The sequence below is a fragment of the Pieris brassicae genome, chromosome 5 (assembly GCF_905147105.1).
Source record: "Pieris brassicae chromosome 5, ilPieBrab1.1, whole genome shotgun sequence".
Taxonomy (NCBI): Eukaryota; Metazoa; Arthropoda; class Insecta; order Lepidoptera; family Pieridae; genus Pieris; species Pieris brassicae.
The window spans coordinates 16,315,017-16,334,559 of NC_059669.1; the positions used below are offsets into that span (position 1 = coordinate 16,315,017).

The following is a 19,543-nucleotide window of genomic DNA, read 5'->3' on the forward strand; positions in this document are numbered from 1 at the left end:
ACATATCTTACACATATTGGTACTAATAATGTTATTTTATACGGATTCTTTCCACATTTTATGACTAAATACTGGGTCAGCGCGAGCAAACGAGAAAAACAATTCGTAATACGATAGTTGGTCTACATGTGCGATGTCAATGTGTTATAGGCTAAATTAAGTACTAGATAACGCAAGTACTTAATGGACCTAGATTTAATAGTTTGTTTTATTTACGCAACTATTATTTAATAAAGAGCTGGCCTAGTGGCACGTGGCTTAAGCACGAGCCTCATCCTTGTGGTCGTGCGCTCGAATCACGGAATGGTATTAGCTATGTACGCAAATTAATATCTGCTGCTACGGTGAAAGCAAACATAGTAAGGGAACTGGAATGTTAAACTATGAGGCTGATCACCTATTTGTCTGTAAATTAAAAACTAAAGAAAGGGTTGTAGTTCTTATTTCTTACTTTATTATTATTTTATCATTTAATAAAGCATTTCATCATCGCAATTCAAACAAAAGAAAAGCTTCAGTTTTACCAAACTATTATTATTTGTAGATGGCGCTACATAAATTTAATTTAGTTATATTATTAATATTCCGACGACATAATCAATCTAATCAACCGTGATTTTGCAAATTTGAGACTTTATACCGTTAAACTTGTATATATGTATAATCGTACCTAAAAACTTCGTTACCATGGTAACACACACATAGTTAGTCCACATTTTATAATAAGGCCGACAGACTTTAATTTTTGCACCAGCTAATTGATTAGGTTTGTAACTTATCTATCCCAGAATGTAACAGATAACACAACTTACCTTATTGTGTAAGCGCCATTCTTATCATGAAAGTACTTGAATTTTATTAAATTCACCGACCTACTTAAATTTTTCAACTTATTTTGTAACATGTAATTATAAACTTTATAAATATAATAGGAATTTTAAAAAATAGGGTATCTCGCCAATTTATTGTAAATATTTGGGTTATGCAATATATATACTGTTCGCGCTAAATCGGTGTCAATTAAAGAAGGATGACAATTGTCGATTTGACTTTGACACACGAACCGGAGATGGTAGTTGGTGTCCCGGTGTAATGGCGCAAGGGAATAATGTAATAATGGTGTATTTTTAACTGTTGTCTCGTGCGCACTAAATATATACCGCATACCGTAAAGCATTTACTTTTTTTTGATTCATCATTGAAGGATCCAGTGTTTGGAGTGAGATACGCCACCATTGTTGGTAAGTGCTAGTTTTAGTCTTATCGATTATTGGGTTCCTTTTTTTATTATACTGACACGCGACAGCCGAACCAGCGCATATTATTTCACCGCGGGAAGGGAGCATCCTGGATATAGCTTCCGGATACCCAGGCCCACACATCTTTTTTGGTCCCTCGAGCCGTATATGTATCATATCTCTTAGTTAGGCATATTTATTTTTCGTATTTTAGGTTCGTTAAGTTAAATTGCCGGTGGGTATTTTCTTACCTGTATAACGACAAATTTAATATAGATTTTGAAAAATATGATATGGATTTATAAATCTATTATCCGTATTTCGTATTTACGTATTTAATAATAGATTGTGCCTGATTTGGTGAGACTCATCATGCGTAATTAATATCTACCTACATCACTTTTTTCTAAAAATTGCTTCACAGTTAACGTTTTATTTTAATATTTTTATAAAGTTAATTTTGGAATAATTAATAATTATTTATAGATAACATAGATAAAAGAACAAGAACAAAGGGCGGTGAATGTTCACCAAACGAGTTGGAACATGTTCCAAGTTCCATATTATTATTGCAAGCACGACAAAATTCGCATTATTCTAAGATTCAACCATTATATGATTTGACGTTAAACCTTAATAGTAAGGAAGACGAAAAAAAATCCAAATCAAAACGTCTAATATTCAAGCACTTCGTACTGAATTTAATGACTTAGTATCTCAATTAAATATGGAGCAAATGAAGCTCAATTCACTCCATTTTTTCACACATTGGAGTCCTTTGAGGACCTGTACGCAACCATACATAATACTACAGGAAATTAAAAGTACTACAGTTGAGGAGAAATTATATGTTAAAATTGCCTCCAATTAAACTACCACAATTTAATGGCGACCCAAATAATTGGACTTCATTCTACGAAGCCTATAACCATTTAGTGCACAACAATAGGGAAATTTCAAATTTCGAAAAGGTGTTCTATCTTTGTGGGCAACTAACAGGGAAGGCCTTATGTGATCGCCGGCATGAACCCAACGGCAAATAATTATGATTTAATTTATTCTACCTTACCAATTGACAAATAGCAAGACATATGGTCACTTGGCATTTATTATTTGGATAATATTTTTAAATTTTAAAACTTTAACAACGTCGTCTACAGGCGGTTTAAATAGTTTTCTTGATAATTTTGTTACACTAACCGCAGCTTTTGAAAAACTTTTTTTATTATACTGACACGCGACAACCAACCAGCGCATATTATTTCACCGAGGGAAGGGAGCATCCTGGATATAGCTTCCGGATACCCAGGCCCACACAGACACAAAGAAAGGAATTCAACAAAAGTGAGACTGGAAATCTGTGAGACTATCATCAAAACTGGCCATCATTAAAAAGAGTAAAGTCCATAAGACTTTTGGCTTCTTTTTTACAAATGGATGTGATATATTATTGACAACACTGAGAGAAATAACACTTGCATTACCAAAGTCCTAAGGCTTGTTTGATTCGGCGTTATCTCACAGATTAGTGGGGCGGGCTATTTATGACCATGCTAAAAATATACCACTACAGATTACGAACGGTTGGATGAATCGAATCAGCCGCGAAGGTATTGTTTTATTGACAAAATGTTTAAGAGTAATTAACGCTTTATTTCACTGGCTTCAAAATCTATACCAATATCATTAAGAGGCAATGTTTGTGGGGTTGTAGGGAGTAATCTACTAACCCGATTTTGAAAATTCTCGTACTAATAGAAAGTCACGTTTTTTGGAATTAACTGTAAAAAAAATTAAAGAATTTTTCGTCGTTGTCCGATTCCGATGTATGAATAAATTCCGACCATGCTACCCAAAAGTAATAAAGTATTGATATTATCAAGAAAATATCGAAAACAAGTCGTCACCATGGAGTGCAATGTGCAACTTACGAAATTTTGTAAGTAATATATAAAATAATTCCAGCGAAATTTCTGTAAATATCATATGCATAATGAAACTAGTAGTAGATTTTTAAGGCACCATTCGGAAGGTAAAAAAGACGTGTACTGCCTGATTTTCATTAAACCAGATGTTCTCTGGACATTGAATTAAGGTATTTAATATTTTTGTTATTTTACCGTTGCATATTTTTCGATCAATTTTTTATTAGAGGATTAGTGAAAATTCTTAATACAATTTGAATTTTAATAGAAAAATTGTTTAGTAACTTAACTTGTTTTTGTTTTTAGATGTTAACTAATTCATTCCGTTTTATGAACTTTGAATACTTACATACTTACGTAAAAATCCGTTCACTTTAAACGTATTGCGACTTCAATACTGCCGAAGCCACGGTGTCGGGTTAAGCTCGCTAGTAATGGCGGGTTGCTAGAAGTAATATCGTTAGACCTTAAGTCTAGCTTATCCTATTACGTCTCCTTTGCTGGGTCGATAGCCAAGCGAAGATAGGTTAGGCGCAGTTGACCCGCCTCTGTCTAGTTCACGTCGTAAAACACCGTTTGGATGTAATAGCCCAAATGGGAGTGCGTTCACCTAATAAAACGAACATTTAGCGACTGGCAAATATTTTGATTAGTTCTTTCCGCTATATATTTTAATAATTTTATTGTTTTATCTGATAGATATATCCGATGGTTAAATTGTATAAATTGCTGTTCGTTTATCGCGATAGAACTCGAGAATGGCAGAATAATTTGTGGAGTTTCAGGGAAAATTTAAATGGTGGGTAAACATAAATATCAAGTAAAGAAAAATTCTAAAACCGACAATTGAATTTTCCAACAAATACTGTTCCGGGGATTTGATGTATTTTGTCTCTTCAGAAATAAAAAATTGTGACTTGGTTGTCATATATTTATAAGAAATTAGTGATTCAAAGCTGTAGTATGAGGTCCGATCTCTTTGGTCTGTTTTGATACAAGTATATACGAAGTTCACCGGGTTGTCAACGTTGATAAAATCTGACACCATACAAAATTTTGATTATATATCAGACCTCATAATAACTCCTTTGTGGCAATGCCATCTAATGGATGCGCCATTAGATGAAGAACCGCCATGTGAATTCTAAAATTCTTCTAAAATTCATATTTAAAAATAGACCTGTCACGACTTGACACGTAACATAGAGAACAAATCTCCTATTCTCAGTTTCTTTAATGTTTATGTGGATGCCAGTTGTATTTTTTATTGCTTTTATGGAAACACTATCACAAGAAATAAACCTGTAGTGACGAAAAGTATGATTGATTGTGTTATCATAACGCATTCGTTATGACGCCGGGTTCTGCTTATGACACCGATAACCACGTTTAATTTAACTGCCTCAAAGTTTTGTTGAGTTTGTAAAAATGCAATATGTTTTTATTGGTTTCAAGTAATTTAATAAACTACCAAATTTTAAAATTATTCTTTGGGAAATATTCAAGTAAACGCTTACATTTTTCTTTATTAAGTACTTTATATAAGGTCGAGAAAGCAGCCTATCTTCAAGCGTCCGGTGACAATAATGGCCTATGAAGTTAAACAATTGTTACGGCGGAAATCAAAACTAGTGTTGTACGCCAAGTACCATCATTGCTAAATCACATTTTATAACCCTGAAAGCGTTACAGCATTTAATTTATTATTAAGTTATTTTACATTAATGACTTCATGAGATATTTAATCGATACAATTAAAACAATATTATTGGTAGTTGATATAAGTATGCCAATATATAAAATTCAATTTCTAGTTTTAGCTCGTCATGTTCTTTTGAGAATTTAATGACCATTTCTATGTTCGATTGGTTGAATCATACCTTTGTTACTAGATTTCTTATAATGAAGTTACTGAAGATAAGGAATTATCGCTTCACTATGCTTAGTTACGCAACGATGCTTAGGTTTTTTAGACCTAGGTCAGAAAGACTCTTCATTCCCACGTTAATTCTATGCCAATATGCACTGTCTAAATCAGCGTGCGGTGGCACTGCGTAAGTCATTATCCAATTGTTATGTAAGCCGGCGACGACCTAAAATCAAATCTGGCTACAGACTGCCGACGTGTGCCACAACTTATAGCGGTGACCGAGTGGGAATAACAAATTTTTAATACAAACAAAATGTTTACGCCCTAAGTTAAATAAAAAAACACTTATGCTGTCCAGATTATAGTATAGGCTGTGAGGTATACATAAACGGAATTGCTGCTGCTTAAATGTCAGCTGACACTACAAGAGATATCTTATAGACAATTAATGTCCAAACTCATTCAACACTGCTAGTGTTGAAGGAATCTTTTTGAATTTCAGATTGATGAAGTTAGTATTTATATTAAAAAAACTGTATTTTTAAATCTCGAAGGTTTAGTCGATTATTAAAATAAACGAAATATCGCTGTGTAATATTTTATATAGAATCCTGCAAATACTGCATTTCAAGCTCCATTTAAATGAGCGTTTCGCTCATCGCTCCTATTATAACCGAACCCTCTAAGGCGGCTAAATAGTAAAGTGCATTTGACTTTGCTGCGAGGTAGATTTCAAGGGTATTTAGAATGTGGTCAGGTTACTTTACTTGTATTTTAGCAATCTATATTCAATACAGGTGTTACTTTATATTAAGTAGAATATTTTAAATTTTGCGTCTGTTTTTTTTAAGAAATCGAGCCGGGACAGTCCATAATGATAAGTCATATTTGTACCGAAATCAATGCTTAAAAAGTCCTATAGTAAGAAAAAATCTCGAAATAGAGTTCACCATGTCGGCGTTCTATGAGGTAACTTGGTCTTCCAAAACAATGCTTTAAGACATAATAGATATAAGATATCAAGACACAATAATCTGTTTGTGTATTTGTCGACCTTTTTTATTTGTAATTTATTAAACAAATATAAGAAATGCTTAGGCAAAATTGTTGACCCTTATTTGTGTAAAAATGTATAATAAGTTAAGCAACCTTTAGAGAAACTTTCCATGTGTGACCACGTGCATTTGGTAGCCGTTCTAAATGCGACCGGCTTTTATACATATCTCTATACTTCATATACATATAGTACGTATATAAACGTTTCAATACCGTCAAACTAATTTATACTATAAATATATCAAAATAAAGTCTATGTAATACCTTTCTATGATTGACTTTGTGTAATGTTCACGACGCAGAATCGGTAAGGTTATTTACGCCTTTTGTTAGCGTTTCAAAAATTCCACCAAACGGAAGGCAAAATTTCATAGTAACGTTCGTTGGATATATAGTAATTATATCATAAATTTACTAGACGACTCATAGTACTGCTTTCAGATAAATATTAAGTGTTAACTTGGCGTTTTTCTTCCATATAGATTAGTTGGCATACAAAGTAGTTAAACTGTTGCTCTTAAATAAACTTTCAGGAAGTGAAACAGGACAGATATATTTATCATTGACGAATGTGGTCAAACTGAAAATGTAGGGCATATTACTCGTACCTTGTAAGAATATAATGAAGTAAAACGCGATTCATGAATATTATTAATATCGTTATAATCATACAGTAGAAATGCAATAATGAAAAGTAATATTGTGTTCGAATTTTAAAAAGATTCAATTAACGAATTTCGTTTTTAAATTTATCTATAAAGCACATATACAAAACGTATAGACTGCACAATCTCTTTAGACTTCAATAATATAGGTTTTGTCATCTAAGCAAATTAAGTTAAACCGACGCCAAGGTGTTAGGTAATGAGTTCTTTGGAAGATTTCTTACATTCAAATCGTATAAATTCTTCAAGTAATTTACAATCACTTTTAAGGCCGTGCGGTTTTCAATTAAATCTTATGAGAAAACTATGCGTGTTTTAAAATTGACTTTGTACGTCGGCACATACTAATTTGATAGTTATGGTTAGATGACGGCATAACATTAAAAAAGTATATATAAAGTCAGTTTTTCTATGAAATCGTTATAAGTGGATCACATAATTTAATAGTTCCTGTATCTAACATGCAATAAGCAATAAAGCTTATCCACACGACTTTAAATAAAAAAACCGTAATACCGTTTATTCGATAAACTATTGAGTACATTATGAAAGCTACCGATTCAAAAAGAAAAATGATTCAAACAAGATATCGATCTGTAAACATGTTTTTAAACTAAGATGTTGCCTACTTGTACAAATAATTAATTGTTGTATCCATAATCGCGGTAACTAATGACCATAGATAAAAAATGTAGAAATGTATTTATTATCTGTGCAACCACGTGTACGCTGTGTCGCCAAATAGAAAAATGGTGAGATTATTGACCTAGAGTTGCGAGGAAAGAAGGTAATTATAGACAGTTGCCAGACATTTTAGTATTTGTGCTAGAATTTTAGGGAAAACATCTTTTTCAAACAATATAACTTTGTTTTTTATTTTACAAATGTGAGCTAAGCTTAAATTATAACAATTAACATGTCTTTCTTTAGATAATGTTTAATATGACAGCACTATTCCGCTCACACATTCTCACAGTCTTCATTCAAATCGGTAACAATCGTATTAGGAGCCGTCAATAGCGTGGAATACTTACCGCGTGATAGCATTGATGTATTCTGGTGTTTACAGCGACTGAAATAGTTTAGTGACGAGCTATTGCCAAGTAGTTGTGACGTAACAGTTCAATAGATTCGTAATGCTTGAGAAATTACATGGGTTGATTCACGACAGACGTTTTAAAATATGCTATTGTTTTTAGTCTAGACTTTTACACCACCTATATGAGTTAAACGTTTTTGAAGTATTTTGTCTTTCCCTGCCTCTGCCCCTGTTGGCGTAGTGGCTTCAGCGTGCATCTATAATCCCTGCAGTCATAAGTTCGCACCCCAGCACCAATGGTCGATTGTCTATGTGTGGATTTAACACTCGCTTGTACGGTGAAAGAAAACATCGTGAGGAAGCCGGGATGCCTTAAACACAAAAAGTCGACAGAGTGAGTCAGACACAGAAAAGCAAATGATCACGAAAATATATATAAATCTGAGGCCCGGTCTTAGAAGATTGTAGCACAACTTTTTTTTGCTCTTCTCTGATCGCAGAAAATAGACATTTTTTTTCGATGGTGATTTCTACCGCCAAAGGGGTTGGTTACACCACATCATATTGTTTTATATTTAAAACAATGTGATGAATGACCAGTCCAGGAATTTGTTAAACAAATGATACTTATAAATTCGCCTGAAGCTTTATTAAGTCGCAATATACTTAATATACAGAAAATTTTAAAGAACGCGTAACTGACACGTTCGAATGAAGAAGCAAGCGTTTCCGAAATTGTATTTAATAAAGAACCTGTTTACCTGTATTTTAAATAAAGAAAGGATAAATAGATATCTTTATTCCCATTGAAACGTCTTAATAGACATCTCAATAAACAGTATTGTTCTATAAAAATACCAGATAATATACATATAGGGAAAATATATGAGTAAGACATCTGACAGATGACCTTTTATTGTTTTTGATGCTCCATTTGTATGCTGTTTTCCTTTGAATATCTTATATACACTTTTCCTTCTTGGGTTTCTCATTTGAAGCTTAAATGATATTGATTAACCAGTCAAGGCATAAGTTAGGCATATATTATTTATTTTCAACACCCTACAGCATTTACAATATTCTTAACCTAGATGATAATAGTAAAAATTAAAAAGTTTAACCCCTTGAGCAGTGTACTGTCAGCATTTTCTAGCTGTATTGCGATACTTATTCGTTGAGCTAGGAAAGCTCCAGCTGTGGGGTAAATATATAAACGTAATAAAGTTTTAAAAATTAAAATATATCAGGAATCGAACATCCTCCGCTATTTAATCACTATCCATTGACCACAAAGTCACAAAGGTGGATGATTAATACGTTATTTATAGTAGAATAAAAACATAGAAGTAATATGTAAACTTTATCATAGCTATGGAGTGGGTAAGCATAATCAATTAATAATAATCTTTATGGCATATAACTTCAACTTCCCGATGTAACTCAAATGATATCAAGTCCCTAGAATGAGGAAAATTTAAATTTTAATCCATTGAAAAATCAATAGTTGCGCAATTACCTATCTAAAAGTGATTATCGCTATCAAATGCCAATAACTTAACTAACAGCAAGGGGTCAGATAATAGACAATTTCATCATAGGTCTTGAATCCAAGACGGAAATCGATTCGTATTGATAAACGTAATTACGATAATGCTCTCTAACTCTTATCTGAAACGGTTAACTTTTGTGTTCGATTCGAGACCAAAATTTCATTAGAGGTCAAATGTTTACTTTCAAGTGTTCTTTAAATCAACGTAAAAACTTACATGGGATTTTAAATCCAGTCTATGGGAGAGTTATTTAAAAAGCACAATGGAGAGTTTTAAATTTAATTTAAGAACGAAAGAAAGCGAATTTTTAAAGCTCTTCAAAATATATACAAATTAACTTGGCTTAGCTAACAGGCGATATCTGTTCTGGACTTTTATACATTTTTTAGTGGTAGATAGTCTGAATCCTATCCTAAAATGTATTAAAACAATTGTATTGAGAGATAAGTAAAGTATATGGACTTGTTATCACAACCACAAATCATTCTGTTCATTCAGTGACCCACATTACACGTAAATTAATAATTATTAAGATTTCTACGGCGGCGATACGATACAATGATATGTTAAATTGTAGAATTGTATGTACCTAAGAAAATAAATTGAAACTTTTTTAATTTTCTACAAAATTTTGATATTTATTAATATATGTACCTGAAGTCATTAATAAATACGTTTTGATGGATTGATTGTCTATAAAAGGTCTATCTCCATTAAAAAAATAGTATATTGTCTGCCTTATACGATCAACGTTAGCTGTGAATAAAATCTATGTAACAAACTCGCCTATGTAATAAATTTAATTTATTTAAATGTGAGTTAATATGTTTTAGCACGATCTTGTAGTTCTGTTATCTAAATATATAAATGAAAATTAATGGCGAAATATGTTGCTATGCGCAAAACTCGAATTGAGTATATTTTATTTATTTCTTGAACTCTGATTGAGGTTTTTATGTAGAGAAAAATTGGAAATATATCTAAAAAAAACTATTTATAGGTATTGGTGTTGGACCAAAATCAGATATGTTGTTTAAATAAAATCGTTATTTCTAAAGATATATATGCAACATTGTATTACCAGCTCCAATCGATAACCTATCGTAAAATATGTTGTATAATAAAGTCATGTATCAATAAGTAAACGATTTATGAAATTAAGTATGTCAAAAAGTCGGCGTTACATATAATATAAGGTCTGAAATGTACGTATTCCAATAGGTTTTTGAATAGGGCCCTCAAGATATTATACATATAGTAAATATGTCTATGCAATATATCATATGGATGCCACCCTTATATACCGATTAAAAAGCTTTACATAAAAAAATCTTGACTAAAATTCATATTTTCCAGACTTCAAATTTGGTTCTGGGTCTTAAAGTCTTAAATTTAATTAAGAATATGATTTACGGCGTTTTGTTATTTTTATTTGCTATTAAGAATTTATGAGCTATAAGATTTTAAAAGGTTTTCTTAGAATGTAAGTAACATTATGTGCCCTTCTGTTAGAAATATGTTTAGTTGATTGACACTTAATTATTGCTTCATTGATTTTTATTGAAACTTAATCATGTTTAAGAACTCCCGAAAACCATAAAGATTTAAGGAACAACAATTCGTTAAGTTTTTTCTTTTGTCTATAGTTTATAAATTCACGTTACCTGCAAATATTGCTTTTGGAATTATTCATGATGTAAATCTTACATTTTATTGAATTAACTGTCATACGTATGTGTTATACGTACGTACACAGATTGTATGTTTTGATAAAAGTTTGTATCTAGATTCAAACAGATGAATGGGTTCTTGATCTTTATTACCCTTTGCGATAAACTTCAAAGGGAGATGACAAATAACTTTTATATCACTTAAATTAGTCGGATTGCAAATATTCATTCCAATCAGACTCTTAAGACCCCGGTAGTGTCTAAATAGAGACAAATTCTAGCGTTTATGGACTTGCGGCAACATCACAACACTAATTAAACAATATGAAGTTTGATGCTAAACCACTTGAAGCAATTGAGAGTTGTTAAAAAACCGCCTCCGTCATCTGTCATGTAATTGGCGGGAAATTTTCGACAGGTCGTAATTTAATCTGCGGTGTAGCTGTCTATTGATAGAGAAATGTCCTAAAACGAGTAAAATTTTGAGGTTAATTGTAAATTTAATTTTTTTCCGAATTATAATTGAATGAATTTTCGGGGACGAAGAAAATAATTTATTAAAAATAGTTGAAGTAATTTCTATGATTTTATAATCTATAAAGCATTTATCAACGTAAAAAGTTCATGGAAATATTTTATGCACGATATAAAAAAGGAAAGGATTCCTAAAAGCATTGACTTGTTCAACTTTTAATTGGCACAAGTAAAGGGTCGCGATTAAAAAATGTGGCCAAGTGTGTCTGTTTGCTTAATATTAAAAATAAACTTTAGTTTTTTTAATTGTACCGGTTTTCTAAGCCACCTGACTGTAATGACCCTAAATTGAAAACAAAATTGTTACAAATATTTGCAGTGTTTTTGATAACGACATGTTCATAATTTAGCTTTTTAACATTTATTTTATTATTATTATCTGAGTATTTCATATTGGTACTTAAAAAATATATCTTTAAACACGCTTTTTGACAATTTTTATAAGTATTTTGTGTTTTTTCCATAACTATAAATAAAACATAGTAGTATTTATAACGAGTTACCTACAAATAAATAATACTAATAGTGATTAATATTAGAAAACTGTCCGATGTTATTTTCAAAATTAAATCTGACTCAACTGCTATTTTTTTTAAATCCACAAATTTTGATCTCTTAGTGTCTACCTACGCCTAGTTCATTGAGCAAATCAGTTTAAATGATATACATGGCGCGGCTGTTTGATGTTGTAGTGTCGTGAATTGTTATATTGATATCGATACAAGTAATCAGCAAAATGAAAGAAAAGTTGAGTCGTCCGTTTCAACTATATTTTAATCTATTAGGATTTCTTCCAATTTGATTACTTTTGGTAAAGATAGGTTTCTTGAAAGTACAATTTCTGTTATTCAAGTCGAAGACAAAAAATACATAAATCTCAATATTTCTAAATAATTAAGGTAAAAAAGTATTACATTGCGTGTGGTCGGATGTTGGACGAATTTCACGGTCGAATAAATTTTATGGTATTTCTGAACGTTTGCGTGTTTATTGTAAATCGAATGCTTCTCGTATCGACCATTGACTGCAATATCAATTTCATTTTGCATAATATTAGAATTAAAAGGATTTAATTAACTCAAGTACAGATTCGAATATAATATATTCGATTAGATATGTACGAATTAATGAATAACCTTAATAATATTATACCTAACATAATACTACTGGACTTATGATTGTCTGCTTAAATAAATAAAACAAATAAAAATAAATAGTATTATTATACAAAGTATTGGAAAGAATATTATCCATGATTGCTGTTAGGTGATTTCATAACAAATGAAAAATACATACGTTATTTAATTAGACAATGTTATGCGTCTTAGAAATCTTATTTTATTGATAATTGCTATCTAAGCCTTGGCCTGGATCTTAAAACAATATTTTTGAATATGTAATAATTTTCTTTATTTGGTTTTCAATTATATCAAATTAAACTTTTTATAGGAATTTTAGAAAGAATAGCGTAAATGACAGTTGAAAAAAAAACTGCTATACTGTTTTTAGATGTGTATGTATATTGGTAGACGTTGTCCGAGAACGTGTTGTGTGTCAAAAACGGGGGCTGAATTCTTTTTTAATATTAAATCCGGTACTCTGAACTTGGGACCGCAAATTAGGTTTTTTGTTTTTTTTTTTTGAAGAACATTCACGACCTTTCTCCAACTATCTATGTGAAATTTCTAAGACTGTATTAATTGTGTAAAGGCAACGCTGCAGAAACTAGTAAATGTAATATTTATAGAATGATATTTGTTTTGGACAATAGTGGGTTATTTAGATTTGGCTTCCCTATATTTATTACCATAATCTAAAAGCGATGTCGATGACCTCTTTTTTATAGAAAAGTGAAGTTATTCATAATATTGAAGTTCAACCAAATATTTGAGCACGTTCACAAATATTGCAAAAGTTTATTATCTATTCAATATTTACGTACGTTGTGTTTATCGATGTAGTAAATTGAATAGTAATTTGTATTTGTAGGCATACATTCTCTAATCTTAATAGTTGGAACATGATGTGCAATTAATAAGTTAAACCTAAACACTATCGACGTGTGTCAGGCACAAGTTGATCAACATATGCAGGAAATATCACCCCATGCCTCTGTGAGGATATAGTCATACTTAAAACCACATTTTTATGATTATTCCTGTAATCTATATTCTGTTTAATTGGGTTTTATAAAATTTCCAAAGATTTCTATATTGATTTTAAGCAATAGATATAAGTGTAAATTTAAAGGCATGAGAAAGTTAGTAATTAACTGGTTTTGAATGTGTGTCAATAAAGTTTAGCTAGCATCTTAACTTTTATCTTATTGTTAATATTTCATTCAAAAACATCATACACAATTAAATTTAAAACTTTACAAAAACAGGACATTGAAGCATAAATTTGCGCAAAGTAGAAGGTTATCGTAACACACATATCTTCATAGTCGAGATTCTTTCAAAAACTGTTGGAATAACTATTTAATTTCTTAGTGAAACCACACTGATTGTATTTAATAGAAATGTGGAGTTAAACACTAAATCAAACATAATTAAGCATCTTCATAAATTTGGTTTTTTTACCCCTCACTGCTTCCAATATTTTTTACTAAATATTCGGCACCGGTTATGGTAGACTATGAAATAAAATATGTATACCATGAAGTAGTCGAGCAGTGTTGACTTAGTCGATTCAGCGTGCGACGCTCATCCCTGAGGTCGTAGGTTCGATCCCAGGCTGTGCACCAATGGACTTTCTTTCTATGTGCGCATTTAACATTAGCTCGAACGGTGAAGGAAAACATCGTGAGGAAACCGGCTTGCCTTAGACCCAAAAAAAAAGTCGACGGCGTGCGTCAGGCACAGAAGGCTAATCACCTACTTGCCTATTAGATGAACAAATGATCATGAAACAAACACAAAAATCTGAGGCCCAGACCTAAAAAGGTTGTAGAGCCATTGATTATTATTATACCATGAAGTATTTAATTTAACAATATATTTTATCTTTGGTAAAAATAATAATTACTGTCATCGACAATTCTCGTACAACACTATGCGCTAGAATAGTTCGTGCTCGCAAAATGGTCTATGCTAAATCCGTCTTAGAGTTATGCATTGTCTCTGTTTCATTCTGCTATAACCCAGAGATCATCCTTATTTATGGCAAGATGTGTCAACAGCTAGTAGAGAACTATTTTATTTTATTTTTACTCTCAATCATGACATGTGTTAAAGTTATGACTATCAGATACTTACGAAAATGTTATATAGATATACATGAGAGCTTAAGAAGAACCAGATTCATGCAACTTCTCGTAGAGTAGCCCGTAATATTTCATTTCACGTCTAATGTTTAATTTAAATACATGTAACCGTGTCATCGTGAACGCGTGCCTTGCTTGTCTAGAAATTTTTATATGTAAGCGAATTGTGTCAAATATACCACCGCTACAACCGCTACGGGCATACACAGCCGACCATTTCTGGCATTTAAAAATAAATCTGTATGAAAGAAACTGCTTACCTATAAATCCTTGTCTTAATTATTAATACGTGAGGTGATTAATTCGTTTCTTAAAAGTAGTTTAAAGATGATTCCAAAACGTATCAACAAACATTTAAATCTTATAAAGAAATACAATGGAAAATCTAAAAACTGGAAACGCGATAACGGAGGTGAATGATCTGTGACGTATGATAAACAGAATTAGCCATGGCAATTAGGAAGCTAGAATATTTTGAGATGACATCTTTTTTCGGCAAACATTTTGGCAGCATCGATACTCGTTTGAATACTTTGAAGTTAGCTTCCCGGAACCTATTGTTTTTAACTGGTGTCTTATTTCCCGTTTTGCACTATTGCGGCTTATTTACTGCTACTTTATCACGTTTTCAGTTGACCATAGACAAAAGAAGCGTTTAAAGGGGGAACCTCCTTAGTTTCGTTTAAGTTAATTATGCGACTTAAAGAAAAAATTACGTCGTATTATGACTCGATTGTAATGTTTATATGTTCAAACTATAAATGTTTGACATTATAAAGTCGCGTTAAATTCGTGAAAGAGGACACCTGTCAAGGGAAATTCTCGACAATCTCGCGGATTGCGTCATGTTACGTTAAATGTATCGAATGCGTTTACATCTCAAGTGCACTGACATTTCCCTATAGACTCAGAGATAGATCCAACATAATTTTCATTTTCGAAGGCTTACTTACACCTTAATCGTGCACGAGGGAAGTACGTAACATAATTGAGAATATAGTAGGTCCTTTTTCATACGACTTCTAATATTTTTTTAATCAAAAATAAAACATGGACATTTTTAGATGTTCGTAAGTTTCTTCTTAGTTTAGAATTAGTTTTGGATCTAATGTACAATATGTTACATTTCAATATCTTTAGCTCTTAAGCCAATCCTATTGATCTCAGACGAATGCGAATCAGTGTTAACTTGTTCAGAGTTAGGTGTGAGTTGACATGACGTGATAAGATATGACGTGTTTGCATAGGCATACCATAGAGTGTATTGTTACCACGCCTTTGGCATAACGACAGAAATTTGTTTTTTTTATTTTCTCTTTAAAATGTTTATTTTAGATGAAATGAAATTACAAGCAAACATAATGTATAGTAATATTTTATCGACAAACTTCTATAATAATAGGTAGTTTGGTCAAAGAACTAATCTATTTGATCACTTCTAATTTCAAACCATAGACAATGTTAAATTGACTCGCATCCAGAATATATTGTAGCGACAGACTATAATAATAATTAAAACGTGACAGATTATAAAATATGATCGAATTTATGAAACTGGCAAGTCAATTTCACTTTTATTATTTCGGCTATATTTTAAATGTCACTTTCAAGATTGGAATGACGAAATTTTATTTCCGTAGGCGGTTATTGTTGTCTATTTCTAGCCATCCCTTGCGCTTAAGATTGTTATGTATAGACTACACTTGTTATAACTAGAAACTATATGTAAAAATTAAAATGATCTTATGGGGAAAATAAAAACATATTTTTTTTCATTGATCAATTTAAAAGAAATGAATATTTTTCTAAAAATACCGCGTTACCCGCTTATCTTCGAGTTAAGAGAAATTCAATAACTTATTATGTTTTTATTAACCAAGGTCATTGGTTTATTGATTACGAGTTGTTTATTTATTAAGAACACTTCTCGCTTCTTTAATTATTAATTATACCGATTGCAATTGTATTTCTCAATATACTAACAATGTAGATTCAAGTTGAATTAACAGTTTCATTGCAAAACAGTGACCTTCTTGGACCTAGTAATTTGTATGAAAAAAAACGAACGGTCATTAATTCGTGTGGTTTGAGATGTCAATTATGATCCGTTCAATCATTCCTCGCTAATTCATTCAGGATCGAATGACAGATTGATGAGTGAGATTGAAGCTTGTTAGCGGCTGTCCGCCAGTTCGTTAACAATGGTTATGATTTCATTCTTAATTAATGTATAAAAAACGTAAAACATATTATGTTGGTGATGAGTTAATAGTGATTTGATTTTTTTAAAAGACGATTCTATTTTTTTACTTACTTAAATTGATAACTTATAGAAATTATATTTACCCTTTACAAAAACTTAAACACACTAATATTACAAATCATGGCAGTATTTTCCACAATTCCTTACTAGTGTAGTTTTAGTAAGTTACAATATAAAAAGTTTATTTCTAAAACGGAAGTTACTCTTTTTCAATTCACTGCAGTTTTATTTCCTTAAAGTAAACACAATTAAGTTGTTTTACAATTGACAATGTTTTGTCATATGTCAGGTGTCAAGTTTATCTAGCGACACAAGAAATATGAAACACAAAATATTGAACGGCTATTTGTGATTTTAAATACGTTTATCAATACTTCAAGTAGGTATCTAATGTTTGGCAATATTGTAACCTATTTTGTCTTTTTGAATTGTAACTCAAAATTTCGAAATTGAATGATTAATGAATCAGAAGCAATCAAGAGTATAATAATCTGCACTTTGGCACGACTTAATTCTTTAAATAATGAAAGTCGTGGCCCCAATACGGCAAAGGGAGATAAATTTTAATTCACCAGTGACTGTGCAGAAAGTTTTGTAGTTTATAATTAATTTAAGTTTTTTAGAATTGATAGTAAACTTATAAAAGACTACCAAGATGTAAGATAACGTTACTCATTTCGAAATATTCGTGTTTTATTAGTATCTTTAAAACACATTTTAAATGAAAACGAAGGATGTTAAGGCAGCTTTTTTATTTTTAAAATCTCTAATATAAGCTTTTTCAATTTAAAATATTTCACAGTTTATTATTAAAGTTCATTCATTACAAATAACCAGAATTAGAAGTTAATAGAATTCCATTTTATATATACTTCGGTAGCGCAGCAACCCAAAGTGAGCCTCCAAAACTGTAATTTTTATTTGTAAATTATATCTTAATGTAAGTAAAATTAAACACCAATTTAAGCTTTTCGTCTGTCAATTTCTACGCTTCCGATAACATCTTGATTTACTTTTTCCAAATCAATATTGGACTTTAGTTACTTTGTTATAGAGCTTTAAACGCATTTTTAAATCATTTAAAAGAAACAGTGAAGTGATGATGGCGGTTGTTTAGAAATAAAAGAATTTGAATATTTTCGTGGTTTGCCGTGAAAACGACAAATACCAAGTGTTAAAAGAATTCTACCGTTTTGTTTGCATATAGCTCGATTTATGCATGAGTTTGCGTTTTCTATACCAATAAAAGATTTCCAATACACAATTATCATCTTTCCTCATGATTCTATAAATAATAATTACATATGATATATCGATTTCAAACTTAGTCAATTTATCGCCGCAATCCTATTAATAACAACATTGAATTGTTTCAGATTGTGATACGGATTCCGCAAACCTCACATTGTGGTGTAAGCTACACCAGTGGTGCAATATTAGTGCATTATGTATTATATGAGCTGCAAGCATCGATACACAAAACGAACTGACACCTGAAGATAAAAACGTAATCGTAACGTCAATGTCACAAATATTAGATTTACGGTTCGGCTACACGTGACGGATTAATGCAATGACAGACAGAACGTAGGGTCGTATTGTGTGAGGTCGGGTGCGTGTTATGCGCACAGTTTGAGCAGTGACGGCGAACGGGCGGCTGCAATGGGCGCGGCGCGCCATGCGTCCGCGTTCGCGCCCGCTGCGCTTGCTTCTGGCGGCGCTGGCGTTAGCTTCGTGCGCGGCGGCTCCGGCGCCCGAGCCGCGCGCACAACGCTCGGCGAACCTAAGCCATATTACGGGCACCTCGCGTACAATACAGATGTTCCTCAAGAATCGTTATCTTCAGCTTCTGCCGGATGGCACCGTCAACGGCACCACAGACGGCAACAGCGTTTACAGTAAGTCAGTTTTGTACTAATTTGTATTTTTGATTAAGTATAATTAATTTATGGTATCTACGAAAATGTGATTTTTTCCTAATGCTGGTGAAAAAAATGGAATCTACCTATATCAAAAACCTATTGGATTTATTATACTGAAGTCGCAATTAGCGCTAAGTTTCGATTCTGAATCTTACCTTAAGAGACTCAAGTATAGTAAACCATTACAGGTAGGTAAGTGATACAGATACCTATCAATCGTCGTGCAGATATATAAACAGGCTAGGTGCGTCAATGGTAATGTACCACATTGAGAAGTTGAGTGGCAGCAAGAGTGCTGCCTAAAAGTCTATTAGATCCAATATCTGCAGGTGGGCGGCTATTTACTTCTGATTAGTATTATAATCTATTTAAATTATATATTTATCTTATCTATTATGTAAAATACATTAAAACTAAATAGAAAAATATGTGCCATAAATCTTAAACAATAAAACATATAAACGTGTTAAACTAATAAATGTAATAATAAAATTGCCTAGACATTTTTGCTACTTAAGATCTAAACACTAGAAAAACTGGTCGAAT

At 31.8% G+C, this 19,543-nt stretch overlaps 1 protein-coding gene across 6 annotated transcripts in view; it reads left to right on the forward strand.

Annotated features, from left to right (window-relative positions):
- LOC123709261 (fibroblast growth factor 22) overlaps positions 1-19,543 on the forward strand; it is a 129,154-nt gene that overhangs the window by 12,516 nt on the left and 97,095 nt on the right. For all 6 annotated transcript variants that reach the window (XM_045660433.1, XM_045660434.1, XM_045660429.1 and 3 more), the window contains one exon: positions 18,452-18,973. In XM_045660433.1, coding sequence (XP_045516389.1) covers positions 18,754-18,973 — 220 coding nt within the window. In that variant the 5' untranslated portion in view covers positions 18,452-18,753. The remainder of the gene's footprint in view (positions 1-18,451; positions 18,974-19,543) is intronic.